General features: G+C 32.3%; 1 protein-coding gene across 1 annotated transcript in view; it reads right to left on the bottom strand.

The window, feature by feature from the left end:
• Positions 1 to 7,405: 7,405 nt before the first annotated feature.
• Positions 7,406 to 26,104, bottom strand: part of LOC140046530 (protein GPR107-like) — a 35,293-nt gene continuing 16,594 nt past the window's right edge. Inside the window, exons 3-14 of the mRNA XM_072091210.1 lie at positions 21,053 to 21,156; positions 19,417 to 19,529; positions 18,400 to 18,572; positions 17,680 to 17,787; positions 16,791 to 17,012; positions 15,823 to 15,896; positions 14,804 to 14,921; positions 14,158 to 14,332; positions 13,333 to 13,382; positions 12,333 to 12,380; positions 11,528 to 11,700; positions 7,406 to 10,387 (exon numbers count right to left, since the gene is read on the bottom strand). Coding sequence (XP_071947311.1) covers positions 10,321 to 10,387; positions 11,528 to 11,700; positions 12,333 to 12,380; positions 13,333 to 13,382; positions 14,158 to 14,332; positions 14,804 to 14,921; positions 15,823 to 15,896; positions 16,791 to 17,012; positions 17,680 to 17,787; positions 18,400 to 18,572; positions 19,417 to 19,529; positions 21,053 to 21,156 — 1,425 coding nt within the window. The 3' untranslated portion in view covers positions 7,406 to 10,320. The remainder of the gene's footprint in view (positions 10,388 to 11,527; positions 11,701 to 12,332; positions 12,381 to 13,332; positions 13,383 to 14,157; positions 14,333 to 14,803; positions 14,922 to 15,822; positions 15,897 to 16,790; positions 17,013 to 17,679; positions 17,788 to 18,399; positions 18,573 to 19,416; positions 19,530 to 21,052; positions 21,157 to 26,104) is intronic.

Raw genomic sequence — 26,104 nt, 5'->3', positions numbered from 1 at the left:
ATATTCATAGGAAAGGTTTATTGTTTATTGATTTTTGAATAATATAAAAATGTCGTTTTGTTCTAGACTACATCATGCGTGTATTTTGTTTTCTCTTGTTGGCGGTTGTCGGCAGTGCTGCCCTAGCACCATTACGGTGCAAAGCCAATTAAGAAACCAATTCATGGTAAATACATCATTGGACTTAGGATATGTTTTTATTCGCCTTAAATATATAGATAAATATTTGTTAAAATAATTGTTACTGTTGTTTAACATATTTGTATTGCATTATTGTCGGTACATTTTGAGAATTATATATAGGCCTACATATATAATTATTATGAAGTAGTACTTAGTTGGTAGGAACAGATTGCTAGCCTTGTCTTTATACTTCTCTGTATCCTAAGATACATGAGACTGTCATCTGTGCGTGTTTTCAATCTTTGTACTCGGTGTAACAATTTGGCTGGTTTCCTTTTTAGCTAAATAATAAGATAAATCAGTCCAATGGTACAATTTATAATAATAGCATATATAAATTGTACCATTCGACTAATTTATCCTATTAATATTGTAAGATTTGTCACACAAATTACGTTCGTACGTGGTTTAAAATAGGAGCTACTTGTAACTATCAGTTTTGAATAAATAATGGGGGCCATATTGAAATCCAAGATGGTGGCCAAAAATAGGGTCGGAAACAATTGACCCCCAGTTTCAATGAATTCTACTACCTATGGATTACAAAACTGCCAAGAAGTCAACTTGAGCATTAAAATATCACGGAATTGATGTTTAGAGCATTAGGTTCTCCACTATAAGTAAAATGGTCAGCTCGAAAATGTGATTGAGAGAAATGGTAACCGCGATGACATAGCTAATAAGCATTGCCGAGTTGAGTATAGCTTGCAATAAAGTGTGTTTTTGTATACGATGGGTTATTTTTGTTTTAATTTGTAAATTTATTTTAAAAACATATGAGTTCACTTCTTACTGAAATGACAGTTAATTGTGACGCTTGTCTTTTGTAGGCCAAGGTTAACGTTGATTCTATTAGTAGAAAACTTAGGAATGGCATCTTTGGTGGAAAACTGAAAAGAGTTAACATGAAGACGTTTAAAGGTGCTTTCAACGGCTTTGTTGCCAAATTGGATAAGGAGACTTTTGATAAGGTAAACCATATTTTATATGCCCGATACACGATAATGTAATGGATTTATTGGTTGCACAAGCTACTAATACTTCGTAATCATAATAAAAACGACTTATTTTTTTTATAGCAAATGAATTTATAATGTCATTGAACATTCCTGATATATGATTTGTTGCACATTTTTCCCATCGCAAAATATAGATTATAATAATGTATTGCGTGCGCATAACCAATGCTTTTATATCATGCGAATACCTTTGCCTTGTGGAAAACAACTCATACACGTCTACTAAACCCTGGAACATTGCTTGGTGTCTCGTCCGTAACAATGAATAATATGTTCCTTGAATTCTTCTTTTTTTTAAATTTATTTCATATTTCATGGTACCAAAAACAGGAACGACGCAGCGGTAACACACACACAAAATAAATAAAAAAATCAAATTCTGCAATTAACAATTATTCATTGTTCTAAGTAATTTACCAATGGTAAACAATTTATGGTAAATAAAGATAATAAAGATATATACAGATATATTAAATTGTCCCCCTGAAAAATTTGGTGATTAACCTACATTCAAAATACAAGAAGGCTATAAATTGCATAAATCTTTTTCATGTTTTTTGAGGGGTAAATACATCTTTAATAAAGTTTGTTTTCAGTTTAAAAAAAACACCATATATACACAACTTATATAATTCTATACATTACATACACAATACCCAAATATGAATCTGTATAAAAAATATAAGCGATCAGATTTCGATCAGAATTACCTAACATTTGTTTTCAACTACCCATTCTGTCCAAAATGTAACCACTTTTTGCCCTCCCTGATAAGTAGGCCGAAAACGCGACCAAAATTACTGGAACTCTACCCTAGCCTACTAGGCCTAGGCTAGATAACTAGTAGTGATCGGTAGTACCATGGAACTATAATGGTAGTACTGTGTAGTAAGTATAGGCTATCACGTCTGGCTCTACGAGGCCTTTTTATGCTCATAGGATGGCTTTTTTGGGCGTCCCAATGTAGGCCTATAACTAGGCCAGATTTCCCATCCCTGCATGCCTATAGCCTAATGCTCTAGTAGGGTGTACCCTGGTCGACTCGTACCCATGTCAACTCGTACTTAACTTCCTACCCTAAACTCGTACCAATCAAATAATTGGTTGATTTCCCGCTAGACTAGTAGGCCTAGCCTAGCGACAATATTCATTATGCCCTGCTCAAAAGGTAGATGAGCTACTAAACTAATTACTTAATTCGTATAATCAATAACAATTGACTAGAAGGCCTAAAAGCGGCGGAAAACACCTATCCATTCTTGCATGGCAGTACGAAAACCTGCCTATGGTTGTGCATCATTGTAAATCGTCAACAGACACTGTGCTACAGACAGTGTACCGTGTGTTAAGTACAGCATTTTATTCAGACAGCAACGTGTATGACTTGCTATAGTTTTACAGATACCACCTAGGGACAGTAGCAGAATCGGGTGTGTTATCTGTCCCTCCACTTTTTCCATTTTTAAATGACTTTATAACCTCTTCTAGTTCTTTGCTAGTTGGTGGATCCTCATTAACTATACCGTCTTCATCATAGAACAACTGTGGGAAACTTCATTAGAATCCTTAATTTTAAATTTATATAGTAAAACATTTGTAGTACATATTTAATATTTTGTACTGAAAATTCCGGGCGTCTTTACTGGTGTTGCAATGTTGAGAGAAGTTTGTTACAATTTTTAAAATGTTTATATGTGTTCACTTTCTATTTTGTATCAAAAGGCAAAGGAAAAGGAGTTAATGTGTATGTGATTGATAGTGGCATTAATCCATATCATCCTGATTTTGGTGACCGTGCTAGAATTGTTTATGATGCAACTGGTGGTAATGTAAGTCCTTTTTAATTCAATTGTAAAGACACTTATTAATTATTTGAAGGCCAGACTTAATTACAAATTATTATTAATTCATCGGAAGTCACAAATTATTATGGCTCTCTATACAATACCTGGCGTAGGCCGTTTTCTTTCTTTTTTACTTTCTCACACATACACGTTTCTGTCGGTAGGGAACTGATTGCAATGGTCATGGAACTCATTGTGCTGGAACCATCGGTGGCTACAAATTCAGTGTCGCAAAAGAAGCTAAATTATTTGGCGAAGGGTATTTAGATACTCGGGAGGTGCACCTATATCCACCATTATTGACGGTAAAATTGTTCTTAAATGACCAATGAGAGTGAAACTTTAAGAATTTAAAACTTGCTCCGTTTGCTCACCCCCTAATAAGCACCAGAAGTAAATGTAAGCTAATGTTTCTCAGAACACTGAGCCTCACAGGTAATATACATAACTGATAGTGACGTTGATAATTCCATTGAATATATCTTCTGAAACTTGAGGGTATATCGGCTTCTGATCATTAGCATATGTAATTATATCATCTCTGAGCTTAACTATTGATCCTAAGTTTATCCAGGCACCTTTTGGATGGGGTTGATTAATTGTATATATAAGGTAATTCAATGATGGATTGGCTGTCAAATCTGTGCTTAAAAAGTGACAATATCTAATGGTTTTACCATAGGTAAAATCAACTGTTTTCTTTGGGGGACTAATTATTATGCCTAATGGACATTAAAACATCTGGAGAATTCCTTCACTGGACCTTTCTGGGACAAAGTTGTGAACGCAATTGAATTGTGATACCAAGGTTTATTCTTCAATTAAATATCTATATCATTACATTACATTACTTTCAGCGGGGTGTGTTTTCCATCAGCAAAACTATATCTCTAACAGCAAAGTTCCTTCTAGGATTTATCCATTTTCCGGCGTACTTGTAACGAAGGCAAGTACTCTTTTGTTTACTTTTCATTTTAATGTTAATTATAAATTACCAATGTTCGTCTAGTCATGATTGTAAACGAAAATGGTGCCAAAAGTATTTGGCTTAAATAGTTAATTTAAGGTTCCCATAGAAGTAGATAATCAGTCCTTGAATAATTAACGTTTGTTAAATATACCCTTTCCCTTGAATATGATGTTGATTGAAGTAGTTCTAAGTTATCGAAATTATGATGGTGAGCAAATATATCTTTCTATTCGGCTGTTTGCACTTTTTTTTTGCAATTCGCATGCAAAAAAGGAAAATGGTAATATTCATTCAATGAGTGATGAAGCACATATGAAACTTTTGCTTGTCCAGGGAAAGTTTAGCGTTCCTGTTGCAAAGCGTACGCGTGAAAAAAAATGCTGTAGTTCGATATTGGCGAAATAAAGAACGATACTTGGACCACAATCGATACCGACATTGTACCTCGATGGAAAAGAAGTTGTAAAAAAAGTCGGCAATATCAAAAGTGGTTAAAAACATTTGGCGAATCTAAATCTGCTGGATGTAAAAAGTTACGAAATCGTGCAGCGGATGCTACAAAGGATTAAGCGAACGAAATATACTTCGTGTGACAGGGAAGGTTGAAAGAGTTCACCGCCGACGACTTCATAAGAAAATATTGTATGATCTCATGGTGTTAGGTACTGAACTTGACCTTCGTGCACGTGCGTAAAAACAGACTATCTTGCAACGTGCACAACGCCAACCCTTATTATATACACGTTAAATTATGTTATCGAGTTTAAAATGGTAATTTCAAGTACTTCTTAAAACGACCTTGACTTTTGCGCACGCGCGTTAAGATATACTATCTTGCAACATGCACAACGCCGACCCTTATTATATACACGTTAAATTAGGTTACGAGTTTAAAATGCTAATTTTAAGGACTTCTTAAAATGACCTTGACATTCATGCACGCGCGTTAGGACCAACGGTTATTTAATAACACGTACCTTATCTTAGCGCAAACACCGAAAGAACGAATGAGCTCCTCGTGGAGCATATTTAGCTCTCATAGTGTATTATAATGCACGTGCACACATAGCGGAGTGTTAAGTCGAGTCGCAACAATATTGATGAAACGGGTAATAGTATTGCGGTAATGATTATTCATTCATAAAGGTTATGAAATAATCAATTTAAGCAAGTTATTACAAAGTGAAACAGCAGTTATTAAAAAGTGTGACAGCTTTTGTTATTACAAAGTGCGACAGCAGTTATTACAAAGTGCGACAGCTTTTGTTATTACAAAGTGTGAAAGCAGTTGTTACAAAGTGCGACAGCAGTCATTACAAAGTGCGACAGCAGTTATTACAAAGTGCGACAGCAGTTATTACAAAGTGCGACAGCAGTTATTACAAAGTGCGACAGCAGTTATTGGAAAGTGCGACAGCAGTTATTGGAAAGTGCGCAGTTATTACAAAGTGCGACAGGTATTACAAAGGGCGACAGGTATTACAAAGTGCGACAGTTTTGTTACAAAGTGCGACAGGTACTACAAAGTGTGACAGTAGGCCTACATACGTTCGTTAATACAGAAGTATTTAACTTTTGAAAACAAATTACAAATTGACGATGCCATTTATAGAAATGGTATAACCGAACTTAATTGTTTAAATTTACAAATATGATGAATAAATCATTTGAATAAAATTTATGAATTAAAGACGTATAGTTTATATGATAATATATACAGTGGTAGATTCAAAAGTAGAGCATAATATAGATCCGTCTAACTTGTTAGTCAAGAATCCCACTAACTCCTTGTGTTTTACTTTTAATATAATAACTCCAAAATGTGTGGGGCGTACGCCCCCCCCCCCCTATTTTTTAAAGATTTTTTTTTTTTTTTTTTTTAAATTAAATAGATTTTAAAAACACGTATCGTTTCGACGGTAATTTTCATAGTGAAAATAGTACGTCGGAGCACATCGTCAGCTTGATCGCATTTCACCAAGCATGTACGTTGACATCCTTTACATTATTCTAGTTGGAAGAATTACGACAGTCCTCAGTATTACAATTATTACAGTATTGCTTTTCATTGCTTTAACATGTGTAAATAAAATGTCCATCTCTGCAGAAGTCATGCATCAATGAAGAAATAGTTTTGTTTCTTCCTCTTAATTGGGACTCATAATTCTACACATCCTATCAGAATTGAATGAATATATTCCCACGAATCGATAACATTTATTATTGAGATCCATTTGTCCAATTATTATCGAAACCAACAGCAATAATTACTGCCACTAACAGGTTTGATACAAACAAAGCCAGGACTGTTTAAAGCACCTTGATTGGTCCTAACATTGATCAAGGGCTTCTCTCGTCCAGTGCCCACCTTGACCAGAGGTCTGAGGCAGATACTAGATGCAGGGGCTGCCATAAGAGTCAGCAGTCAATCAATCAATCGTTCGATTTATATAGCGCCATTCCAACATTCATTGCTCATGGCGCTGTAGAAAAAATCAGAAAAGGTGAGTTTTGAGTAGTGACTTAAAGTGACTCAATAATGATGTGTGTTTAATGTTCAAGGGTAGGTGGTTCCAGAGCCTAGGTCCAGCAACACTAAAAGTTCGATCTCCCCAACTATGTTTGCTCCTTGGAATGTCCAGTAGCACCACCTGATGACTGGATCTTAGTTCTCGCTTTCCCTTCTTGAATGTCAACAATTCTGAGAGATATTTTGGAGCGCAACTAGCTATTTAGGCATCGGAACACCAGCAGCAGGATCTTAAATTTAACACGTGACTCAGCAGTGCTGATTTCAAATGCCTAACGGGACCCCAGCTCCGTATACAGCACCCGCTATTTATTCCCAGATGCTTAACTTCGGTGATCTGACGAGAACCAGTGTTTCAACGTGGCAAAGCCTAATTAAGAATAGGTCCTCCTCATTTAGTTATAGTCACCATGATAGAAACTCATATAATCACGTTTCTCGATGTTGGACTGCTTCCTCGAAATACGCGACCGCCATCGCTCTTTTTCTCACTTCAATGCAATTAGATTAGAAAAGGTAAATTTAAAATCAATCTCTACGTACGTACGTAAATTAGTTTTTAGTCGCGTGGACGCGACTCTATAGTTCACTATGTCGGTCGGTCGGTCTGTCTGTCGGTCCGGTATCACTATGCGTTTTAGCACGCGACTTATGACTGTTGGCCTTGTTAATTAAAAGAGCACCATCAAATTATTCGACGATAATTTTCAACCAAGTTGATAGATACAGTTGTTTCCACTAAGAAATTTTAGGATAGTAGCAGGTTTTACACGCGGCTATGGAAAGGGTTCTGACAGGTTCATGAATGGCTTTAAGATCCGTCTTTTTTTATGCAAACAGTAAACTAAAAACTACAGGCTGTTTTACAAGTTGCATTTTATTCAACCACTTAATAGATGTTTGCATTTTCAAAAATGCCAACGAATCAATCCTTTATACCAAAACATCAAAATGAACAAAACATTTTCTTCTATATGTAAAGAACTAAAATAGGATTTCAAAGTAAACTTATTTTGAACTGTAAACATTCTGTGTAAATTAAGAAAGATTCCTACAGGCTAAATAGCAAAATATTTAAATGCCTATGCATGTTTAACTGCAATATGGAATACTTGCTATGTCTTCCCAGAAAATCTCTAAATGCATAGGCATGTTTAACTGCACTATGGAATACTTGCGATGTCTTCCCAGATAAGCTCTAAATGCATAGGCGTGTTTAACTGCACAATTATGGCATACTCGCTATGTCTTCCCAGAATAGCTGTAAATGCATGTATGTTTAACTGCATCATGGCATACTTGCTATGTCTTCCCAGAATAGCTCAAAATGTCTAGGCATCTTTAACTGCACTAGGACATAAATCGCTGTCTTCCCAGAAGAGCTCACAATGCCTAGGCATCTATAACTGCACTATGACACACTTGACAGGTCTCTCCAGAATAGCTCAAAATGAATCTTTTAACTGCACTTGGGCACAACATATTATATATATAAATATAGTTAGTATAGCTCCATGGACAAATTTCTTTAATAGCTCTAAATGCCTATGCATGTATACTACACTAGGACAAGTATCTGTGATTACATATAATAGTTTAGAAATTGCATAAGATATATACATTTAGTAAATTTACTACAACAAATGCAATTTTTACACAGAAAACAAATTAATGAATAATGCTATCCTATGTAATGTTTTCGAGAAATCATACATTTTTCGTAAAATGTTTAACAATTACAATGTACATTTCATTACAATATTCATCACAATATATTCATTTTAAAGCTACAGAAAATAATGAAATTTGCTACACTGTAATAAATTAAGAAATGTACATACACATAAAATCTAATGAAATGTGAACTAATTTCAGAAAAATTAATACAGTATAAAAATAAAGCGTTTATGATAATTGATAAACAAATATTTTACACAATATAAAGCAAAACTTGCAAATTGTATCAGAGACAGAGATAAAATCTTTACACACATACAGTATGAAGAAGCAGTATTGGCAATATAGTGAACAGTTTTTTATGCTCTCACTTACTAGGGCATCTGACAGACTCATTAGGCAGACAACCTATTATTAGACCATATGGGTGTGCATCCTTGCTATGATTGGTTGATTATGTATAACGTGACATGCTTTATTTGGGTAAATTGCATCATTCAAGTTTTGGTAAAAATGTTGTGCAACACAATGATGAAAAATGAAGATTAATAAAATCCGAAAGTGAACAACTTTATTAAAACTGTAAAATGGTCTATTCAAAGTCTGATTTTTTTTATTTCATTAATGTTTTTGGGAACAATACATCTTTAATTATTTGTATAATGCTTGGATATGACTCCCTGGTTAAACATAAAATAATATTCAAGCACAAACTCCTAAGTTCTCTCAACTCTCTGTATAAGCTACAAAATAGCATTCTAGTTGGATACACCAGTTATTAAACATTACAGTGAGATTGTGTATGAGAGTGCAAACATTTCACCATAGTCATTTACTTTCTATTGACTGTGATTTCACCCACATTTTTATTTTAGGATCCCAGCAGTAATACATTTTCACTTTTTTTATATGCAACCAATGTTTATGATAAATTTCATTTTGCATAATATGCTATCTCCATAAATAAAAAATAAAATATGAATAATACTGATATCAAACAGTCTTATAATGGTTTACTAAAATATCTTTATAAAACAATAAACTAAACCACAACATTTTTTCTCTTGAAATACAGTATAAACAAATTATGGTCAATAAATGTTACCCAAGAAAATTGCTAACCTTTAACTACAAACCTTATTAAGCACAAAATCTGTCAAATAATAAACATAAGGTAGTATCAGCATTTATACCAATATATATATATTTCTACTACATTGTTGATAATAGCTAAATAGATTACAAATTAGTATTAATAGTTTAATACATATTTATTTAGAATTAAATCAAACTAGGAATTAATCAAAATATATACAAAATAATATGTGTATATTGTAGCACTGAAAGACAGACAGAATAAAATATAGGAAAACATTAATAAATAAACATATTGCTTTTATGATAAAGGTAATTTTAATACAGTATACAGTACAATTTGCATGCAAACCATTCCACAGCTGCTATCATTTCTCATCCCTAAATTCTTTAAAGCACATATTTTACAAATACCCTTAATTTATGCAATGTTGTAACAATAATAAGTAACAAATAACAAAAATGGTAGTAAAACAAATTTTTACTTGTCAACTAAGAGAGATAACAACATTGATCCAATTCAAAAAAAGAACAAATACAACCAAAATTCCACTGAAATAAAACAAAACCAGTAAGAAAAATATTTCAAAAAATGCATGGGAAAAATGAGTATTAAAGGTCTATACAAAATGATTAAGGAAATCATATTAAATTAAAGTAATTTCAACTGTTTAAGTAAATTCAATAGGACATAGAAATTAATTAATTCAATAACTGGTTGATTCCAGAATGAGAAATTACCACCACATTCAGACAGATAATCGTGGCTTCAAACTTATCCACATCACAACACAATAAATTCACAATCAAAAACTCTGCAACAACAAAGTAGTTTGTTATGCCAACACCAAGAAATAAAACAAAAACAGAACATTTCAAAACCAAACATCTTCATTACCCATTAATCAGCGTTTTAATCTAATAATACGAGACAATAATATACATTAAGGAAATGATGGGTCTCGGATGTTGTTTTGTTTATTCTAACATCAATTAATTTGTCTATGTGCGTTGTGTTAACTCGCTCCAATCTCTCTTTTCTGGTGTGATGAGAGGTTTTTCGGAAACTCTGTGAAAATAAGAAAAAGAGAGTAGGCATGAATTGTAAAAGCTGATTGCAAGAGTACAATACTAAATTGCATTCATAACACACCTAAATTGCCTATGTCTCATTTCATCATCTAATTATTATGCCATTTTATTGTTAGTTTTTTTAAACAATTTGTTTTTTCTATCCTTTTTTCCACCCTTTTTTCCACCCTTTCTTCAAATGATTTTGTCTGGTTAAAAATAATATGTCGTTCTTATAGCGCTTAATGTACAAAGCCTCACATTATTACTGCGTTTTTAAGGTTAAACTTATGGAAACATAGTAATCAGCGTAGTTTTGTTTTGACCTTACCAGGCAAGTAGCAGGATTTGACATCTACAGAATAGTTGGGCCATGAGATTAAAGATAGCCCAACCTATTTCCTGATAAATAAACTCTCTAAAAATCCCTCTCAAGTAATAAAAGAAAAACATCAAAGATGTAGATTGGTTTCGAACCCAAGGCTTCAGGTCAACAACCTAAATACTATAACATTTCCTCACACAGTTATATATTTTTTAAACATTATATTTTTGTTTAACTTATTTTTAACTTTTTATATTTTCTTTTTTTTTTAGGTGACCATCTGTTACGAGCTATGCTCTTATTGGTCTTCCTTTCATTCACAATGCTTCTCATTTTATCACCTGTTTTACTTTTTGTGTTCGATAAATAAATCGAAACTTCAAACTTGAAACACAAGCTGGGTTGCCAAAAAACGAAAATATAACCTATTCAGTCTATAGCGCCCTTATAAAGTAATCTATACGCATTGGGTTTGGTTTGGTTTTATAATGAGCATAATTATCCTGGTAGTTAAAAATCTGTCTACCCATTTGTACACCTAGGTGGAGGGAGGCAAAGGGTCTTCATACCTGGGATAAAGATTTCAAAAACTGCTCGTTCCTATAATAGATTACTGATACATAATTTTTTTTTGTCTAGTCCTAAAATATTTTAAATATCATTAACATTTTTTTTATATATATTTTCAAGAATTAATATTTAGTGAATTACTTGTGTTTTTAATGTAATTTAGTATAAAACTAAACTCAAACCTATTCAACAGTAGTTAAATAGAATTTAGATCATGTCAATTGTATATTACAAAATACTTACATATAATCCAAATCTACATCATAATCATATTCATCATCATCCTCCAATGATACATGGAGGTATGGGTTATCCGATCCTGGCCGGAAACTATAAGCCGTGAACACAAAGAATAAATATGTTGAAATTTCAAAAAAGAAGTCGTCTATCCAGGTGTAATTAAATGGAACCATAACCTGAAAAAAAGATATAAAATCACCTGTAAATTCCATATAAAGAGACAAGTAAAATTTAAATAATAATAATATTTCATGTATTAAATGCAGAATGATGAATCTATGCTGGTTGTTAAATGTTGTGCCCATGAAAAATACAGTATATTTAATAATGTTCAATAAAAAAAATACATAAACAATTAAGATATCAATAGAGAAATTATATTTATGTTGAAAATTCAGAAAAGATAATTATTTGGGTCAAATATCATATATACAATTAATGAATGTTTATGAGCTGAGTGCGTAGAAACATTTGTTCCACATTTATTAAGGTTGAGCCAAATACGCCTTCTGGTTCAGAGCAACTACAGTATATAGCGCACTCTTTGGCTTTTGATGTATGTATATCATTATATGGCAATACAAAAATGAGCTGGCCATTGAATCACTTTGTTGAAAATTGTTGACATGTCAACTGAATGGAACTGAAAGAAACTAAATGTGCGAGCGTTTATGTATGGGCAATTTAAAGTTGTGTTCAGTTATTCGGAGCGTTTATGTTGACACAGTAGAGTTCAGTTCCCTGTCGACATAAGCACATCTTTAAACAAAAAATAAAAATATATGATATAAAATTAACATCATCTTACCTTCAACATGTACACTATTATTCTTGTTATGTAGATGTAACATACAACCTGAAGTGATTTAAATAATGTAATATTATAAAGCAAGAAATCTTATCTTTAAACCATCACAAGGTTTTTTATTTTATCTCAATTTAGGCATATTGCCAAGGAAACCCATTCACTGTCTTTCTCAAAGTCTTTCACAAGACTAAGTAATATACAAGAGATGAGTCTCTCTCTTTTTAAATATTAACATGTATGCACTCAATCTCATTCCATTTATATAGAGAACGGCACAACAACAAATAAGTAAACTTAAAGACACCTTCCCTACGTTTTTTAGATCTATTTTAAGATCACAAACTATATTTAATGAAAAAATAATACTATATGGTCCTATTGCGATAACATTTTTCGTCTTTAAATGGTTAAAAATGTGAAAAATAAGTCGATTCTAATAATTATAGCGGCCCGCTATAAATCCCAAAATGCATTGCGCGCGGGTTGATATTTCTACTTTTCTTGTGTAATTAACCCACTTTTCGATCGATCGCGAGGCCAAAACAAATGGAAGACTCCTAACTTTTCAGCGAAAATACCGGGTTTTCGCCAATTTGTATCAACGGAGTCTGGAAAAAATAGAATGAATAGAATACAATGTTCGTACGTTACCGATGTTTACCAGCTAGGCCTACAAAACTAAGGTCACACGAGAGGTCAGTCGCCGTGAGCTACTTAGGTAGTGCATTGTTTCTCACTTTTTATCATAATTTACCATAAAACGTACATTTAAGACAAGGAATGACCTGGTGTAATGTTTTTAAAGTAATATGTATGTATTATTTTTACAAAAACGTCACAAATTGTAGGGAAGGTGTCTTTAATATATAGAAAAGACATAAAAATGAAAATCAGTAAAAGTCTTACTGTTTTAAAACTAGAAAAACTAAAGCATTACGTTTTCAAAAACAAGTTGTTATGTAGCAAGGAATACTAATGTAAGAACAAATAAAACACAAACCATGATGTAAAAACGCCTGAACAGCTTCAACTTGGCAAGGCTAATCGCAGCTGCAAAGACAAAATATATTATTTATGAAAGGCGGTATATTTCCTAAACCCTTTCAGACCGAATAAAAACATAGCCTATCCCAAATTGAATATGAAGCTGCACACTAATATAGAAATAAAACAGCACCTTTATTTGAAAGTAAAATTGCACATATTTATTAACATCTGACAAAATGTTCATATAAAAAATGTGGTTTACATCATGTACTTTTATATCATATCTAGTCAGAAATACATTTAGAAACATAAAAGCACACATCCACAAAGTGCTCAAGGCGCTTAAAAATGGAAAGATCCAGGCTTAATTTTATTGTTAGGGCCTGCCCTACACAAATTGCTAAGAAAGGGGTTCTTATGGTACTAATTCTACCAATTTTGAAAACACCAGCCGGAGCTCACTGTCATGTAATCAATTTATATCCTCATTTTAGCTGCTTGTAACAATTTCGAAAAGGCATTGTAAGATATAATAGAGCTAATGGGTGGCGCCATTGTGAGCCATGCAGTAGCGCGCCCTTAACAAATTAGAAAGGCAAAATCTTTACAATACTGTAGAGGGGATAGAATAATTGACTGAGCCCTCTATAGGAATTAATAGTTTTGCCTTCCTAGTTTGGAGAGGACACTGCTCCATGCTGTGAAATGGCATCGCCCAGTTTGACCCTGTACTTCCGATACTGTGTTTTAAATGCAAATTGAAGAACAGGAGATTCTTCTGTTATAAGTTCTTTGATTTTACATAGTGTTTGCACACATTTTCATTGCAAGTTTTTACCTTTGCCGCTGGAGTGAGAGGCATCTTGTAAGTGTCGTATAGACCATATAACTGGATACAGAATTGCACCACAACACAACACATCTACCAATAAAAAAATAGACTTCCAGATGAAGTAATCTGCTTTTCCCTCTTCTGAAGTGTCTGTGATGATGTACGCTATATTTGCGAAAACCTGTGGATGAGAAACAATGCCTCTTGTCTTGAATTGAAAAGAAATAATTACTGGATACACACTCCTGAGAAATTAATGAATGAAATAAGGATAGGTATGGAAACCTCATGGAGTAAAGTTGACCTCACCCCGAAATAAATAACAGGAGTTCAACATTAGTTTTTTTACACATATCACCCCACCAATTCCCCTCCTTAAACCCATCTACCGGCTAAAACATGAAATGATAAACAACAAAATTCTAAGGCTTAAAACAGCGCGTTTGCTCAAAATTGAATTTGATTAGTAAAAAGTTGTACACAATTATATTCTTATGTCAACATTTACTGTTTTTTAACTGAATGATCGATACATTAGTTTGTATTGAACAAAATTCTAGAATTGAAATCAACAAAATAAGTTTAAACACAACCATTTTACTGGCTTAGTGGCGTTAAAAATACAAGCTTTTTAGAGCAAAGCACTAATTACCTGTAATGGAATAACAATGATAAAGACTTTCTTGTCTTTTTTACTGAGAACGGGTTTAATAAAAGCCCAGCCAGATCCAATCAAAGTTATCGTCATAAACAACAAGGCACCTTTAATTCTGTAGATAAAAAATATAATAAAAAATAAATTATTATAATTAATAAATTAATCTAGCTGATGCCAGCATGATGCACAGTTAAAACATTACCAAACAGAATATAGCAATTATAATCAGTATAAAAGATATTTATCGACAACATTCTCTGCTATTCAAATATAACATAATAGATGTGCTTACCACAATAATACAGTATACATAATGAATGACTTGAATGAGGATAATATTTTTGTACAAGTGAAATAGTGAAAATTAGGACAGGCAGACCTTTTAAGGAATGAAATTGTGGGCATGCGGCACAGTTTGTTGGACTACAAATCGTGAGATCGTGGGTTCAAATTCAACGCTCATTGCATTGCTTGTATCCTAAGGCACAACGCATTACTTTACTTTACTGACGTTTGCACTGATTACTGGGAGTATACGTGTAAAAATGAAATGACCAGGGTAATAATAAAATATACAGCGCTTAGAGTTTTCAAAATATTAGGTGCTTTATAAAAATGCTAGGTCATCAAATATGGATTTTGGCCGCCAGGGCGGACCAGAGATGGTGTACCCTACAGATGGTTTCCCTGTCGAAAAATATACTGTAGCATTGTTACAAAATTTCAAATTTAAAAACAAAAACCATGTACTGTAATCGTCGAAATGGAAGAAAATAATGCACAGAATTTAATAAAAAGTCAACCAATCAAATGATAGATGTAAATCAAACACGCTTTTATATTTCAACTTACAAAACATGGACTGATTACAACAAAGACTTTTAGCATAATTATTAAAAGCAAAATCATTACTTATATGTCACTGGATCAGATGAACTATTCATATAACCATGGCAACATGATCATGTGATTGATTGTGTGTTCTCACGAGTGTTATAAAACGAGTGACTTACAGATAAGTAATGTAAAAAAGAATTGCAAATGTCTCCACAGGTGATCCATCAATAGCAATGAAATGGTAGTCCATCTGTCAATAAAACAAATTATATGTTGATGATGTGTTCAAAATATGGCCTATAAAGGGATCACATTCCAGAAAAAGAAGAAGGAAAAATACATTTTGCAGTAAACCCATATTCACGGTTAACACTCTTAAGGGGACATGCGTTGGTTCATTAAGGTGTGCCCTTAATAAATGTTCTAAATGTAAAATGTTGTATACAATATCCTAAAACTTCAAAATGCAATAGGGTTAAGAATATACACCAATGTCAAACACCAGATGAGTTCTAAAGACTTAAAAATATTGTCCCTCGGAAAATAATATTATGTTTTGGTGTTGTTGAATATGCCATTTCAATGTCACACAATAGTTATTCCCTTTGACAAAAAACTGGATCAAAACAAACATGTTTACCTTAAAAAATCTGTAATTTAAAAATAGTCAAATTTAATGGATTTTAATGGGGGTTTTGGTTGAATTTAGTTGTTTATTTTGTTGTTTTACAAGTGAAAACATTTGTTTAAGTTTGGTTTTTTTCTACAGAAGTGATAACTTTATTAAAATTGCAAAATGACCTATAGTATTCAAAGTTCTTTTTTTATTAATCTTCATTTTGCATGATTTGGGGGGAGGGGGGAGAAATAAATCTTTAAGCTCACTTCAAATTTGAAAAAAAAAAATATTGTTGAATAATATATAAATACTTGTTCAGATAATTAAATTGCACTGTTGCCCAAGGCCAACTGACAACAATTTTTTGTGATTAAGCAGTAATTTAGTAAAACAGCATGCACTAGTGAATTTTCTATAGTTCCATCTATAAACACTACATTGAATTCAGATACGTTGCCTTTTTTTATTAATGATTGTTGAAAATAAATAAGAAGTTGTTATCCATGTTTATAAATCTAAGCTTACCGCATGAAAGAACAGTGTCATGGTCTTCAGTATAATCAGTGCTAACATGATGTAATGAATCTTAAAGATGTTTTCATTATGAGTAACTATATAGTATAGCCACAAGCCAGCTGATAGAAAACATAGCACAGACATTGTGAAGTAGACTGGTGGAAGAAAGATATCACCGGCTGACAGATAGTTGAGCTTATCAGAGTAACGATTCATCTCTATGATGTTTATCTGTAAAAATAACAATAATTATTAACAGCCACAATTATGATAGAAACCAGACTACTGGCGGGGACCGAGGAAAATTTAAATTACTGAGCTGAATTGTGAACAGGTTTCAACACAACAGAAAACAAATAAATGTCCTTCAGCTGCCACTAAATGGCACTCATTTATCTATCTTTAACACTGGGGGAAGAGATTAACCAGCACAACCCTAGATAACCCCCCTACTCTTCTGGAAGATGAACTCATTTTAAGTGTACAGGAATGAGAGGTCATGGACTTTCAGTTTTAAGTCTTTATCCAAGACGATTTGTTCTTCCGCCAGAACTAAGGCCAGGGAGAACTTTATAACCTGCTTAATTTTTATTGCTACAGGTTGCCGTTCCTTTGCATTAACAGCTGGACTCAACTAAATAATATAATAAAATCAACAATCAATCAATTGACTGATCAATTAAATCAGAGGTATCCCAATAAAAAAAATGTAATAATCACATAATTATGGTTCATTGAAGTTGTAAAAATATTTTTTGGTTTAATTCATTATATTTTCAGTTCATTTGAAAGAATTTTTGAAGGGATATCAATTTCAAAATATAATTTTGGGAAAACCCATTGGTATCACAGAGTTGTTAATGATAATTTAAAGGCATATTAATGTCCAGCAACTTACTGATAAATTAATTGCAGTTGGTTTATCTTCACTTTCTTTACCTTTACAATGATGAAAATACAAATTATATAAACCTTCTTCTGTCTCGTTACTTATTTTGACACGAAACTAGAAAAATAAAACAAAGTTACAATTATAGAATTTAATATTTTCGTAGTTTAAAAAACAGTTGCGCTAATATTAACACCATCTGCATGGGCAATGTCCATACATGTTTTATCCATTGACCAGCATAATGTGAATTAGCTTTGAACATACAGTAAAGTGCTACAGTACAATTAGATTAATGCATTAAAGGAAATAATTTGTCATTTGTTAAGTTTATTGTACCTTTTTCAACCTATTTCTGTTGTGGATTTTATACCACAACTACAGAACACATAAACATTACATGATTTAGGAAATAATTTAATATTATAAATTTTAAAACCAAGTTAAAAGGAATATTTTCTTTTTGTTCCATAATAGTTATATTTTTTAAGTTTTATATTTACTGAATTTTTAACATTTCTCTAAATTATTTTGGACAAGTATGAATTTTTACTTTTTTTTAATCTGTATGTGAACTTTAACTTCATGAATCTTCTTGTAATTTGTTTGAATGTCTTTTGTATTGTGTATTGTTTTTAAGAGGACTTTTCAAATCAGCTGTACTGCTGTCGTACAGCTGTTGAATATATAAATATATGGTTATTTGTGAGAATTAAAATTGATTTATACCTCTGTTGAGTATGCATGTTTCCCTGCTGAGTTTAGTGGAACTGTTGGCAAGAGGTGCACTGGCCTTTTATTGTCTTCCGAGTAACTGTGAATCTTGGTTTTATTAGAATCATCAACATTCAATGTAGTGTTACCTTGCCCACCATCTTTAACATCACTAGCTTTATGCAAATCTACAACAATACCATGAAAATAATACAAAACTATTAATAATTATATTACTGACTGAGTTAAAAACATAATAAGTAACGACCAATTACAATGTTGTCTTTATAATTGACATATAAAGTTAATGAAAACATTTTTGTACTGTAGTGTCCACTCATTGAACATTGGCACATAAAATAAATTAGGAAAGAAAACAATGCAAACAAACATATTATAATAAATAGTATCTTTCTAAATTATTGTATTTTACAGGAAGAGAATGACCTACGATATGTGAAAGTTGTAAAGTAAACACAGCAGGCAAAGAACATTAATTCTAAACCGCCCGGTGATATATACTGAAATTTAATTAATTAATTTGAAACGATAAAGATGAGGAAATCTGTGAGAATGAGAAAAAGTACCCCCAACCGAGACTTGAACTCGGACCGTCTGCTTGATATGCAGTTGCCCTAACCATTAGACCACTGGGGTTTTCATGGTATTGTTCAAACTCGATTGGATAGCGACTCTTTAACATTCTCGGCGTGGTACGGCGGAACAGCACTAGTCCTCAGTGTACGCACGCGCAACAGAGATCAAATTGATACGCCCTCATCTTTCAGTATTTTTATTCACGAGGCGGGATCTCCGAAGAGATACTTCGGTCCAACACACAATCAAAATGAAACTCTCCTGTAGTGGTCAATAGGGTACAAAAAAATTTACCCTGCAAACATTTTAAGAAAAACTAAAGGGTGACTCTTGGTTTAATAAAGGTCAACAATCTAATTAATAAATTGGGAAAGAAGCATGTACTATGAATGGTGTACACACTACTATCAAGGTAGAAGAAGTTGTAGTAATTACCAGAGTCCGACCTCTTGCTTATGTTACCATGTGGCTTTTGAGTATCCGCTAAATCATCATTAAAAGTGATTTCAAGCTGCTTTAGGTCATGTGATGTCCTGTTTATTTGCAGACTATAAAAAACATTTATTCAAGATCAGTTTATGATAAATAATTAGCTATTTCATGCTTCAATGGCTGCATTATAAACAGCAATAAAACATGAGAGTTTGATATGAGTATTGAGGCGATTTAACATGAGCAATAGAAAAGACGATAAAAGAATAGATGAACAGAAATAGAATAAAGATGAACATTATTATGAATGTGAGATAAAGGATAAAGATGATAATAGGAATAAAGGATAAGTATGGAGATGTGGATGACATGATAAGAATGGAGATGTGGATAACATGATAAGAATGGAGATGTGGATAACATGATAAGGTTGGAGATGTGGATAACATAATAAGGTTGGAGATGTGGATGACATGATAAGGATGGAGATGTGGATGACATGATAAGGATGGAGATGTGGATAACATGGTTGGAGATGTGGATAAATGGATAAGGATAAAAATGAGAATAAAGGATAAGGAAGGAAATGGAATTTATAAAGGTTAAAATGAAAATAGGAATAAGTATAAGGATGAAAATGGGGATAAAAAGATAAGGATGAAATGGGGATAAAAAAATAAGGATGAAATGGGGATAAAAGGTTAAGAATAAAATTGGGGATACAGATATTAAGGATATAAATGAATATAAAGGACAAGGATGGAAATGAGGCTAAAAGGATAGATGGAAATGAGGATAAAAGGATAGATGGAAATGAGGATAAAAGGATAGATGGAAATGAGAGGATAAAAGGATAGATGGAAATGAGACTAAAAGGATAGATGGAAATGATTGAGGATAAAAGGATAGATGGAAATGAGGATAAAAGGATGGATGGAAATGAGGATAAAAGGATAGATGGAAATGAGACTAAAAGGATTGATGGAAATGAGGATAAAAGGATAGATGGAAATGAGGCTAAAAGGATGGACGGAAATGAGGATAAAAGGATGGATGGAAATGAGGCTAAAAGGATGGATGGAAATGAGGCTTAAAGGATTGATGGAAATGAGGATAAAAGGATAGATGGAATGAGGCTAAAAGGATGGATGGAAATGAGGATAAAAGGATAGATGGAAATGAGGCTAAAAGTATTGATGGAAATGAGGCTAAAAGGATGGATGGAAATGAGGCTAAAAGGATTGATGGAAATGAGGCTAAAATGATGGATGGAAATGAGGCTAAAAATAAAAGGATGTATGGAAATGAGGCTAAAAGGATGGATGAAAATGAGGCTGAAATGACAGATGGAAATGAGGCTGAAAGGATGGATGGAAATGAGGCTAAAAGGATAGATGGAAATGAGGCTAAAAGGATGGATGGAAATGAGGCTAAAAGGATGGATGGAAATGAGGCTAAGATAACAATGTAATATAAAGATAAATAGTAAAATGATAAGGATGATATATAGTGATATGATATTAAGGATTGAATTATGGATAAAAGCTTATGAAGGAAAATGAGGATAAAAGGATAATTGTGAATAATAGAAAGGATAAGCATTTATTTTGAATTACTGTATTTAGTGTATGATGATTACCTCATGTTTTTAAAATTGAAATATAGGAATACTACGGATACAGAATCATTCTTGATACTTGAACGATTTAGAATGCAATTATCTTCGTGCTCGTTGTCATCTTGCTGAAACAAAGAAAAACATTATACATAAATCAGATGTTAATTAATACAATCTTATCTCTAATTTTCTTTTTGAATATTCCTATTTAGTATGACTTTTTCTCTTTATTTTATTGTTTAATGTTAATTTAAACGTTGGATCTGATCTTCTGCCATTTTATTTGTTTAAACTTACAACTCAAGCCAACTAGTCACAGCTCACGGCATTGCATTAACTTGTGACCAATTGTAAAATCTGCTTGTGAACCTTGACAAATTTTCAAAATTTAAAATAAATGCACATAAATTAACATGACATTTAAGTCCTAGATGGTTCCAGATTAAAAGCTTAAAAGATAATCAGGTCTTTATAAAGTGATCTCAATTATTTATAAAGTGATCTCAAGAAAAAACACCAATTAATACTCTCTTCAAATAATGATTATCTTTACTATACACTACACAGTGCAATGAGTCTCTAAGGTAAAAATCAAGTGATTCAGACGTACACACAGCACTGTTGATGCTTTCTGCATGCTTCTCAATTAAATATTATAATATTCTTGGAACATAAATTTCTTAAGCATGTTAAAGGCACTAAATTAGAAGAGATAAAGACTCTGAGAGATGCATCATGAAAAATGCACTTAATAAATATGACACTGCTTGACAACAAACAGAATGATAAACAAAACAAAAAAGATAATAAACTATACTCATGGTTTTTTTAAGGAAATAATTTCTGATGTTCGCTGAGATATTATTTAACATTATACTTTACATATGACATTGAATGGTTTAAAACAAATTTAATTATTGAAAATTATTTCCTTAAATGTTATTAATAGGATATTGTGTACGATTATTTTCAAAATAATGTTAGAAATTGTATTATTATACTGTAAATGACACATTTAAAGAATGTATGCTGTTCTGTGCAATTGGGAAAAAACATTTTTAAATCAGTTAACGATAGCTGATTTACTATTATAGAAAATATGAGTCCAGTCAAGACACATGGTAGTGGACAAAAAGCCAATGGCATTGTTTTTTGCAATACAATACAACCCATGCTAAATTACGTTCATATCCAATAAATTGTAAGTATGGGCCTGTTTCTGCTGACAATTGGAGCTAAAAATTGATGATCAAGACAAGTACTGGTAAAGTAGTTTATGGTTTTTAAAACTGTATTGAAAAATTGGTTCTTTTCATTGGCTTCTGCTGGCAAGAAAAAACCATTCCTCAAAATAAGGGATTTTCAAAATATGTATTCTTTCGCAACATTAACATTTTTGAAATTTGTCCCGTTTACTGCTCCCAAACAAATGGAGGTAATTTTAATAATTCACACAGATTTGATTTGATTGTATTTAGCTATCAAAGTTACAACAGAAAGCAAATGATAACAATTACAAAATTTAAAAAATAAAACTATGATAGCAAGAATTAGCCCAAAAAATTTCAAAGGAACGTATCGACTGTTAACTCGCAAACACCTTACAGTAAGCCACAGTACGCCCACTGCTCGCATATAAACAGCAACAAGTTTGAGGAGCTACTGTAGATGTGCCCACAGTTTATGGATTTATTTTATCGCAGCAGAAACAGTTTCATTCAACAAACTCTTAGTTAAAATAGCCTCTATTTCCCTATTATACTACTTCAGCAATATAAAATCCACTTGTGTCTATAGAAGCAGAGCAAAGTAACTACACATTGTAAAAATAGATAATAATTGATTTCAAATTATGCAAATAGTAAAACCAAAACAAAGTTTAGTCAAGGTTACAAGTAGGAAATAACAAAGCAGAGTTTTCATAGACTTTGTATTATTTGTTACCAAAGGGAACTGTTGCTATTTGGGTCGGGTATACAGTGTTCAATGAATTGATTTTGTTGTAGAATTGACCATTTAATCAAACAGCACCTCAAAGGCATGCTCTAATCAAACTAATACTACTTTTTCAAATATTTGAATAGGATTTTGCCCAGTACTCAAATTTACCAACTGGCTGAGCAACATAAAATAAATAAGATCTGCAGACTGCTACTTTCAACAAGGTATCAATGGCAAACCACGTAATTAAATTATCACAATATGTTGCCAGGTTTCTTTCACAAGCATAACCTGTGTAGTGGATAAAATGTATTTAATCTTGTAGTACTTGGTTACAAGAATTTTTTGAGATACGAGTCTAGCAAATTCGCAAAATAGTGAGCACATGCATCATAATAATAATAATAATAAGATTTATAGTGCGCACATATCCACAAAGTGCTCAAGGCGCTTGTGAAAACCATGAGAAATGCAACCATGAAACTAAAAACAACAAACAATTTTGCAAAAAAACGGAAAAAAGGGAGACCATGGCTGTAGCAAGGATGTAACAAGTGGAGGGATGGATATTTGAACCACAAGGAAAAAAAAAAAAAGATAAAAATTGGCACAATCTTAGCTTGTAATGACACCTTCTTAATTGCCTATTCAAAAAGTTGAAGATTTTGCTTAGATGGCCTACTTTAAGTAGTGGCTGTGTGTGACCATGGCTGTGTGAACTACAGTAGTACACCGTGGTAAGCCCCTCATTGTCTCTATGTACTAGGTTCTTTCAAGTGCACACATGCATTTTGTGTACACTGTAGGACCTACAGTTTATAGTCCTTGATGATTTGTTCTACCACCAGAACCATGGAGCGAGTGATGCTCGAACCCTTTCCGATATTATGGATACATATTATTGTTCAACTGTTTTAACCACTTGGTCACTCACTCACCTCTTTTAACTAGAAATGTTGACCTGTAACCTCAAGTTGACACTGAATGAAGATGATAATAAAGATGATTTGACTTGTGATCTAAATGGATGATCAAGTACCTCCTACCTATACAGATTGGGTGTTCTAACTGCATGATCAGATACTACAAAATGCTGTATACTGTAGTATAACCAGCCTAATGTCATGACATACTGTACATGTGAAAATTAGATCAGATTGCATGAGTTCAAAATGATTAAATCTGTACTATGTACATTATAATCATATATTAAACAATTACTATATCAATAACAACATGACACCGGTATACTATTACATTATTGATGAGTCTACAACAGGTAGTCATAATGTGATATAACCTTTACTCTAACTTTTCCAGGAATCCTACACAACCTCATATACAGAGTATTTTCAATCTTGTGTAAAGTATAATGTATCGCTTGCATCTACAAACCTTTTGTGTTAAATGGTTAATACTGTAATTGCAGTATGAGTGAATGGGACCCATAAGCATTTAAAGATGAAAAACATAAAAAATGAAGATTATTTTTTTTTTAAAGACTTTGAATAGGCCATTTCGCAGTTTTAATAAAGTTAATCCCTATACAGACAAATAAATTAAAAAGTAATGGTTTCAATTGTAAAAATTACAGTTTTTTTCAGGAAAATTAACATTATTAAAATGTAACAATAACATTCAACACATTTTTGTAAAGAACTATTTTCAAGAAAATTGGTTATTTTAAAAAACTGGATATAAATTTGTTCTTTTATTTGAATTACTATAGAACCAGCCTCTCTACAGTATCTATCAAGAATTCAACAATTTAGATCAAGTAGAAGCATTTTTGGATGGTTACCCAGTACCTCACAATCATATGCCAAGCACAACATACCCAAGTGACTATAAATAAAGTGTGCAAACAATAAGTTAGTATAAAAAGTAAAAGAGACAGTGGATAGAATATTAATTAAAGCAATTAGATGCATTGTTATCACAAACTCTATCAAGTAAAACACTTGAACTTTGTTCTGTTTAGAGATGACATTTAGTCAACAATGACCAACTATACAAATAAACACATGTACACAAAAATTGTATCAACAAACTTATTTTTTATACAGCACATAGTGGAAGGCTGGTGGAAGACCCCAATACAGACAAAAGTCGCAAAATCAATTATATTCTTATTGTTACTAAAATCCATCCATCCAAATAATTCACTCCAGATCAATAACATTCACTTTACACTTTACACAAAAATCATCAAGAAACGCAAATTTGACTGTTGTTTATAACATTGACAAATTTGAATAAAAGCATTGGTTCACGCCAACAAAATAAAAATACAGTAAGCATCACATTTTTCTGTCATAGAATATGCTATGGATTAGCATTTAAAGGCCAGGTGCTGGCAAAAAATTTCTATTGATCATACATACCAATAATTATCGATCTTTAGTTTCCCCTATGTTTCATAATTTTTGGAATTTTATTTGTGTTACAGGAGCTTGTTGAAAATTAGCACTTTCATATTAGTGGGGGGATAGTTCAAATTACACAGTAAAATCTCTATTCTTTTGTACACAAAATTTGAAAATAGAGAGGCATTTTAAAAAGCTATGAAAAATAAATGGTGTGGTAAAAAATGTTATCAGATGACTAAATAGGTAATATAACTTGAATTTTACATTTCTTGTATTTTTATTCAACTTCAGAATTTTATTTTCATGCTATAGCAAAAATTATCCACCGTATATCCACCATCTTTTTTGACCTTCTAGGGAGTCACCAGACATGTTACTTCATTATGTTAACTACCTAACTACTGAAAAAAAGTCTTCCTGGTTTTTTTGGCAGAATTTTGCAAAATTTTGTATTTGACCATATTAGGGAAAATTCAAGGTTTTTTGTCTTACAAATATTTGATTTATTTACAATTACGGTAACCAGATATTATATTTAAAATTCATGCCTGTACCTGAGCTTTAAAACAGCTGCATCTACTGTACAGTATGTACAATGGAAGGAAAGCATCAAGAAGCCAGATTAAAATAAAAGAACATTTATACCATGATGCATTGACAGTGATTTTGTAGTGATAACAGAACTTCCATTTTAACTTAAAACCAAAGTCATAAGCCTACTGTATTATTTTATATTTTTAAATGTGATGCTATAAAGAGTTAA

The sequence above is a fragment of the Antedon mediterranea genome, chromosome 4 (assembly GCF_964355755.1).
Source record: "Antedon mediterranea chromosome 4, ecAntMedi1.1, whole genome shotgun sequence".
NCBI classification, from domain to species: Eukaryota; Metazoa; Echinodermata; class Crinoidea; order Comatulida; family Antedonidae; genus Antedon; species Antedon mediterranea.
The sequence above is the reverse complement of the archived record's forward strand: the minus strand, read 5'-3'. Positions and strand labels throughout refer to the sequence as shown.